General features: G+C 39.7%; 1 protein-coding gene across 1 annotated transcript; it reads right to left on the minus strand.

The window, feature by feature from the left end:
- Nucleotides 1–3,095: 3,095 nt before the first annotated feature.
- On the minus strand, nucleotides 3,096–4,067 carry LOC120383582 (olfactory receptor 10A2-like). The gene has a single exon (XM_039501742.1). The coding sequence runs from the start codon at nucleotides 4,065–4,067 to the stop codon at nucleotides 3,096–3,098; it is 972 nt and encodes a 323-aa protein (XP_039357676.1).
- Between the last annotated feature and the right edge of the window lie 4,805 nt (nucleotides 4,068–8,872).

The following is an 8,872-nucleotide window of genomic DNA, read 5'->3' on the forward strand; positions in this document are numbered from 1 at the left end:
AATTCCCATTAAAATTTCTGTGATGTGGACATCCACATCCAATAGCTGGGTTTGAAAATCTCAGCCTAGATAAAATCAAAATTTTTCTCTGATTAAAAATTTTGAAGAAAAATTTCCCTTTTTAAATTTTTCAGTGAAACTATTCAATTTTTTGACAAATTCTAAAAAAACCTTTTTCTTTTGTTTTGAATCCTAATTTTCTTTTTATTTTGTTTTTCAAAAAACCTAAAATGTTTGTTTTTGAACTTTTGTTTTTTGGATTCCTACTCCCCCATTTTTTCTTCTCGTCCTCTCATTCTTTCACCCCCAGTGGGGGAAAAAAATGGAGGGAATCTTAAAAAACAGGGTGGAGGAGAAACATCCAAAACAGATTATTTTTCCTTGGTTTTGAAAACAGAAACAAAACACGAGTAGGTGTCTGAAAATAAAAAAAAATCTTATTTTTCCATTAAAAAAATCATTAAAATCAACTAGTTTTTACAAAGTATTTTGATCTATGTGGTATTGTTCTATGAAAAAAAATTGACTAGCTCTACCCAAATTTTACATGTAATGTCAATGGGACCCTTGAAAATGCCAACCAAGTGATTCTTAGGAGAACAATTTTCTCTATAAGGTTTTCCAGAGCCCCTTTTGCCTCCTTGTTCCTCAAACTGTAGATGATTGGGCTTAGCATGGTCATCATCACTGTGTAGAACAGGGAAAGGAACCTGTCCCAGTCCAGGGAAAGGAACCTGTCCCAGTCCAGGGAATAGCTGGATATGACTTGTAATTACATAATGCCGGCAGAGCAATAGAAGAGTGCCAATATGATGAGGTGAGAGGAACAGGTGGAGAAGGCTTACAACTGCCCTCCACCAATGGCATCTTCAAGATGGTGCCTAAATATTGAGACGTTGCTTTGCTGAGAATTGCAACACCTGCCTGATTTAGGTCTCTAAATCTCATTTTCAAAAGAAATTTAGGCACTTAGGAGACAAAATCTCATTTACAGTCACAGGGATTTAGGCTCCTTAGTGCCTTACTCCATTTTGAAAATGAGACTTAGGCACCTAAATCAGTTAGGCTGACCACAGCATCATCTAATACCTTTAACAATCTTAGGGACAGATTTTCAAAGGTATTTATTTAGGTACCTAAAGATGCAGATAGATGCCTACTGGGATTTACAAATGTAGCTAGGTCAATGGGAGTTAGGTGCCTAAACTGCTTAAGTATTTCTGAAAGTCTCATTAGGCACCTATCTGCATACTGAGGCATCTAAACACCTTTTCAAATTTGGCTGTTGTGCCGCATTGCTCCATCTTTAAAACTGAAATTATAGCATTTGCCTACTGCACAGAGGCACTGTGAGGTAAAATCCATTAAAGATTGTGAGGTGCTCAGCTACCATGGTAATGGGGCCAGATAGGGGCCTATCATAGATATATAACCCTTAATGTGTTTCACTGTCGACATAAAATAATTGAGTTGGAGATATTTACAGTCAATCAAATTCCTTTAATCAATGGAACCTTCTTCTCCCCACCATTCTCCAGAAAGCGCCCTTCACCTCCTTGTTCCTCAGGCCGTAGATGATGGGGTTTAGCATGGACATGAGGACCATGTAGGGCAGAGAGAAACTTGTCTGTGTCTGGTGAGTAGAAGGAATTTGGCTTCAGATACATAATGGCACCAGAGCCATAGAACACCATCACCACCATGAGGTTCAAGAAGCAGGTGGAGAAGGACTTCCTCCTGCCTTCCTCTGAGCACATCCTTAGGATGGTGGAGACGATGCAGATGTAGGACATGAGGATCAGCAAGAAGAGGAAGGTGACAAAGAACAGAACAGTGCCTCACCTATTTTGGCTTGAAGCCCAGGAAAGGGTTCTAAAGCAGACCATGTTGAGATATTGGAGTATTGGTTTGGATCTTGGTCAACCTACCAAAGGCCAGAACTACTTAGATCAATAGGAAGCCAGAACAGCCAGTTTCTTGCAGTATTGGGACCTTTGTATGTAGCTGTAGAAAAAATGTCCTCTTTGCTAGGAAACAGATTGTTACCTTTTCTTTCTTTGCTACTCCTGATGTATAAAAAATTGGTTCTAGAGAATAGTTTGGGAAAGAGGAACTATGGGAGATCTTACTTGAGATTCTGCTGTTGCTTGTACTTTGTTTGGGTAGAAGGTAAACACATTATGTGATAGGGAATATATAACCTTCATTCTGACTTCTTAAGCAAGGCACGATGTGCAACTTTAACTCTGCACTCAGTGATAAGTAGAGAAGAGATAGGGCTCAGTGGTAATGTATATAAAACTGAATATTAAGTGTGGCTGCTGGACACGGATAGATCCTGTGGTTCTCTAAGGCTCTCTAGGTTCCAGACTTTCTCTCGAAACCTGTGCAGCCAAATTTCACCCCACAGGATCTCCTTGAATCTTGGAATGGAGTAAGTATTGATGGAATAGAGAGACCTCTGATAATGTGCACAATGCTGGATCTCCAGAATTAATGAATTCACTCTTTTTGTCTCTCCAACTTAATTTTTAATGTGGTTACATCACTATCCAGCTTTCAGATCTACAGCTGTGGTGTCACACCAGATTTACCCTGCTTTCACTCATTGATTTCAGTGGCCATACTCTAGAATTATACAAATCTATGTGAGCTCAGAAGATGGACCAGAAAGGAAGTGTGATGCAGTGGTTATGGTGTTAGTCTGTTCTGCCACAGATTTCTTGTGTGACCATGGGAAAATAACATAGACCCAGGTTTTGAAAGGTATTTAGATATTTAAATCAATGGGTGTTAGGACTTTTGAAAATCCCACTACTCACCTAAATACCTTTAAATATCTTGACTGTTGAGTAAAAATTTTAAAAGAACACCAGTCTCTGATTTTTTTAAGTATTTAAGCATCGGTGTGCTCACAATTGCAATGCCTATTTGATTTAGGAGCCTGTCTCTTTTTCAAAAGAGATTTAGGCACTTAGAGGATAAAATCTCCATGATACCATGATAATGGGTCCAGATATGGGCCTAACTTAGATATATAGCCCTAAATATGTTTCACTGTTGACGTAAAAGAATTGAGATGGAGACATTTACAGTCAATCATATTCCTTTATGCAACAGAATCTTCTTCTTCCCACCATTCTAAAGAATGCTCTTTTCACCACTTTGTTCCTCAGGCTGTAAATGATAGGGTTTAGCATGGGTGTGATGACCGTGTAGGACAGAGAGAGAAACTTGTCCATGTCTGGTGAGTAGGAGGAATTGGGCTTCAGATACATAATGCAAGCAGAGCCAAAGAACAGTGTAACTACCACGAGGTGTGAGGAGCAGGTGGAGAAGGACTTCCTCCTGCCCGCCCCGGAGGGCATCCTCAGGATGGTGGAGATGATGCGGACGTAGGACATGAGAATCAGCACAAAGGGGAAGGTGACAAAGAACAGAGCCACCATGAAGACAGCCATTTCATTGTGGGAGGTGTCCCCACAAGCCAGCTTGATCAGTGGAGGGATGTCACAGAAGAAATGATTAATCTCGTGGGATCTGCAGAAAGGTAGGGTGAACACCATGCTGGTGTGACCGAAGGACATGAGGAAACCACTGAGCCAGGATCCAGCAGCCAGTCCAGTGGACACCTTCCTGTTCATAACCACGGGGTAATGCAGAGGCTTGCATATTGCAACATAACGATCGTAGGCCATGGATGCCAGGAGAAAACACTCTGACCCACCAAGGAAAAAGGTGAAATAGGTTTGCATAGCACAGCCAATGAAAGAGATGGTTTTATCCCCAGAGAGCAGATTCCTAAGCATTTTGGGGATGTTGACTGATGTGTAGCACATCTCCAGGAAGGACAGGTTCCTGAGGAAGAAGTACATGGGGGTATGAAGGGCTGGGTCAGCCAATGTGAGGACAATGATTAGAAGGTTTCCAGCCAAGGTGACTATGTAGGTGACCAGAAACAGTGAAAAAAATAAATGCTGCAGGCTGGGAATGTCAGAAAAGCCCAGGAGAATGAATCCAGCGATTGTTGTGCTGTTTCTTCCCACTGTTTCTTGGCTAGTTTTCATCCTAAAGAAGATAAGGAAACAATAGGCTGTCACAGAATACTTTCCCCCACTCCGCCATCCTCAACTGCCATACAATTTCTCCAGATAATCTGAGTCTTTCTGTGAATTTTAGGAAGCTAAAAATTTTGTCTTTTTACAATTTGCTGCAACCTGTGTTATAGCAACGGAATAAAAACCAGCAGGATCTTATTAAAAGGGAGAAGTCAAAATGCTGTATTTATTGTGAATATAAAAAGAATCAGAATAAGCAATCAGTTATAGCTATAACATTTCATTCTCTCACACATTCATTCATTCATTCACACAAAGTTCTGCAAGGTAGTTATAGTTACCAGCCTGGAGCTTGCTCGTGTCACGTCACTGGCCAGGTAACCTGAACAGGACGATGGACCCAAGTCTTAGTTGTGCACCTGATGATCCTGGAGGATTGTGGCAGAACCTGACTCAAAGTTCTCAGTCTCTAGGTTCTGTTTTTATAGGACTTTATCCCTATACCAGTCTATGGAATAAGCTTTATCATGCTCATTTTACATTTGAAATGATAATCAATCAATCTGGCCCTTGAATTTCAAAGGAGCTACAATGGTCCTAAAACTAGTGTAGCAGAGTACAAGTAATTAAGACATATAGGGTGACTGAAAAATTGGAGTAGTGGATTACAAGTAATCAAGACCTACAGGATGTCTGAAAATCAAGCTAAGTTGTCCCGAGTTGGTCATCCAAAAGTGGAGGCACTTAATATCTGTGGTAATTTGGGTCAGGGCTCATAAAGCATAGATTGTACACTGCATAGTAACTGATATATAGTAAAGGGAAATTACCACTGACCTGAATAGAAAAGGATGTGAATCAAACCCTGGATTGCAAAAAGCCCAAGATACCAAGTGTTTGAAATGAGTCCTAACTCATACTGTCCAAATCTATACCTGAGATCTTACCACCCCCATATTTGAGGTGTTTGAAATTCAAATACAACTTAAAGATCAAAATTTTGCAACTGCCCTCTATCTTCAAATTACTGAAAAAGCAGCAATTTTGTTATGGGAAAAAGTCACGTTAATATGGATATTCTTATTATTTATATATGTATTTCTTAAGGAACAACAATATGCTTGGTACTGTGCACAACTAAATTACCAATATATGAATCACTGGAATAATAACTCAAAAACTGCAACAAGCCAGATGCCTATAGATCTCTGCATGGAATGATCACATTTGCAGACTCCTCACCACAGTGACATGTGCAAAGCTAAGGCAGACTCCTCACCAAATACAGAATTGGGGATCACAAACTGGGAGGCACAAAAAAGTTTAAACACATAGAGTAGTGATGAAAAATTGGGTGGGGGGAGAGATTGGATTGACCCAAAACAAAAACAATTTGCAATTTTTTCAGTGAACTGAAAAAATAAAAAACTTTCATTTTAGGTCAAACAAAACATTTCGTTTCACCCAAAATTAAACATTTCACTTCATTTTTTAGAGGTCTTCATTACTGTTTTTAAAAATGGAAGTAAATTTCAAATTAAAAGTAATTCCAAATTGAAAAATCAAAATGTTTCATTGAGAAAATGTCAAAACAAAATGTTTTCAATTTTTCAGTATTCTTTTTTTCAGCTACAACAATTTGCTGAATTCAACCTGAATTCATGAACTATTTTGCTTGACCTGAGTACACAGTTTTTAGTGGGAAGAAGTTTCACTTGAAAAAAATTCACTCAGCTCTGGCAGTCATTATGCAGCCAATGTGACACATGAGAGATTGTGATGGAGAGACTCTTTCATCTCCAATGCACCAAATATGAGAGAGAGCAAGAGATTCTGCAAACTATCACGAACCATAAAAGACATCCTATCAAAAGCAAGGTGGAAAAAGTGTTCTCAAACTCTGGGAGAAAGGCAGAGACAACATGCCACCTACCCAATGAGCCGTGGGTCCAGAGCAGATGATTATGAGAAAGGGACACAGCAGATCATACTCCAAATCAAAGCTAATATGAAGGTTTTTTCCCCCTGTGGAAAATTTAGATGAAAACAAAGACACTTTTATTCCACAATAAGAGCTTCCACACCAGGAGTTAATCAGGAAAAACTATTCCAGAATAACCCTCTCCAGACATAACTGTTTAAATCTTTATGGGAGTGGGTGAATGAATAATCCCACTGCAAGCTTCTTGTGGCAGTAAGCACTGCCCTCTGAAGTAAGGGATTGCAGGGCTTGATGTTTAAATGCTCCTAGAAATAAGTGGCATTAAAGAGTTGGAAGAAGAGCATGAACTTAAAATTGGAGAGTTTTGCACTTACTAAAATTGGGAGCGTTTCTGTATAGTCCTCACCAACTAGCTGCACCAAGGACCACTTCCTCATGCACATCTGGAACAGAGGGTGGTGATCTCTTCACACACTCCAAAGGATGCATTGCTTCATCAGGCAGGATGGCAGTTTTTATTATTTATCTGCACTTTCCCCTTTGGGAGCTGATCTCCCAACCATTTCGTAGTCTGAATAACTCCATGAGGATGATAGTTATTTGTAATGCAGTAGCACCGAAGAGCTCCAATCATGGACCAAGCCCCTGTTGTGCTAGGCACAGTATAAACACACAACAAAAAGACAGTCATTTCCCCAAAGACCTTACAACTAAGTAATGTGTTAGTATAAGATTGTTCTGCTTTGATTCAGTATGCAAGGGAACTCTCACAACAGAGCATGCGTATAGTATTATATATTATTAATTCAAATTGGTTTTTAATCATTAACTATTTCTGATAACCACTAAACAAATGAGATTAGAACTAAGTTAGTTTTCTGGGAAGTGCTAGCGATGAGATAAGAAGAGACCCAAAACCCCACTGTGCCTCAGTTTGGAGATTTGAAGATAAGTTGGTCTGACTTTTCATGAGCCTTATTTAACATATTGTAGAACAGTAAATTGACTCCTTTCTCCTGATTTACATGAGCATGAAGATTGAAGGGACCGAAGATTAGCATCTCATTGCACTGTACGGACACACTGGAAGAGACACTTGCAGTTGTCAAAGGCTTAAAATCTAATGATGCAAGACAGACAAAGATTGGGCAGGGGAGGGGCAGTGGAGAAACAGAGGCCCAGAGAGGACAAATGACTTGTTCCAAGGTGAGCTAGCAGGTGAGTAGTTGAGCCAAGAATAAAACCATATGTTCAACCTATGAGACATGCTGCATCTCCCTAGCTAGCAATCAGGAAAACCTTGATAGGCAGCATGGTCTAGGGGTATTTTGGTTTGGAATTTTGGTTTGGATCTTGGTCAATCTACCAAAGGCCAGAACTGCTTAGATCAATAGGAAGCCAGAACAATCAGTTTCTTGCAGTATTGGGACCTCTGAATGTAGCTGTAGAATTAATCTTCTCCTTGCTAGGAAGCGGATTGTTACCTTTTCTTTCTTTGACCATGTGCTCCTCCTGATGTATAAAAAATTGTTTCTAGAGAATAGTTTGGGAAAGAGGAACTATGGGAGATACTTACTCTTTCTGAGATTCTGCTATTGCTTGTACTTTGTTTGGCTAGAAGATAAACACATAATGTACAGACATATAAACCTGGACTGGATGAAATTTTCTATGATAGATCTTGTTTAACCTTAACTCTGACACCTTGTGTGACAGAGTGTGATCCCTTATGTGATAAGGAATATATAGCCTTAGTTTTGACTTCTTAAGCAAGGCACAATGTGCAACTTTAACTCTGCACTCAGTGATAAGTAGAGAAGAGACAGAGATCAGGGGTAATGGATATAAAACTGAATATTTAGTGTGGCTGCTGGACATGGATAGATCCTGTGGTTTTCTAAGGCTCTCTAGGTCCCAAACTGTCTCTCAAAACCTGTGCAGGCAAATTTCACCCCACAGGATCTCCTTGAATCTTGGGATGGAGTAAGTATTGATGGAATAGAGAGACCTCTGATAATGTGCACAATGCTGCATCTCCAGAAATAATGAAGAGACTCTTTTTGTCTCTCCAACTTAATTTTTAATGTGGTTACATCACTATCCAGCTTTCAAATCTACAGCTGTGGTGTCACACCAGATTTACGCTGCTTTCACTTATTGATTTCAGTGGCCATAGTCTAAATTACACAAATCTATATGACTCCAGAAGATGGACCAGAAAAGAAGTGTGGTGCAATGGTTATGGTGTTAGTCTGGAACTCAGGAGACATGCATTCAACAACCTGTTCTGCCGCAGATTTCTTGTTTGACCATGGGGAAATAACATAGGCCCAGGTTTTGAAAGGTATTTGGATATTTAAATCAATGGGTGTTAGAACTTTTGAAACTCCCACTAAGAACCTAAATACCTTTAAATATCTTGACCCTTGCGTAAAAATTTTAAAAGGACACCAGTCCCTGATTTTTTAAATTATTTAGGTGTTCCTGTGCTCACAATTGCAATGCCTGCAAGATTTAGGAGCCTAAGTCTCATTTTCAAAAGGGATTTAGGCAGTTTGGAGATAAAATCTCATTTACAGTCAGAGGGATTTAGTCTTCTCAGTACTTTATTCCCTTTTGAAAATGAGACTAAGGCCTGGTCTACACTAGGATCTTAAATCGAATTTAGCAGCGTTAATTCGAACTAATCGCTCAACCGTCCACACCAGGAAGCCATTTAATTCGAACTAGGGGGCTCCTTAGTTCGAATTTGGTACTCCACCCCGACAGGTGGAGTAACGCTAAATTCGCACTTGCTAGCTCGAATTAGGCTAGGTGTGGATGCAAATCAAACTTAGTAGCTCCGGGAGCTATGCCACAGTGCACCACTCTG

Source organism: Mauremys reevesii, linkage group 15, assembly GCF_016161935.1.
Source record: "Mauremys reevesii isolate NIE-2019 linkage group 15, ASM1616193v1, whole genome shotgun sequence".
NCBI lineage: Eukaryota > Metazoa > Chordata > Testudines > Geoemydidae > Mauremys > Mauremys reevesii.

Bases quoted from the DNA above. Each gene is read 5' to 3' on its own strand.
- LOC120383582 (XM_039501742.1), bottom strand. From the start codon at position 4,067: ATGAAAACTAGCCAAGAAACAGTGGGAAGAAACAGCACAACAATCGCT.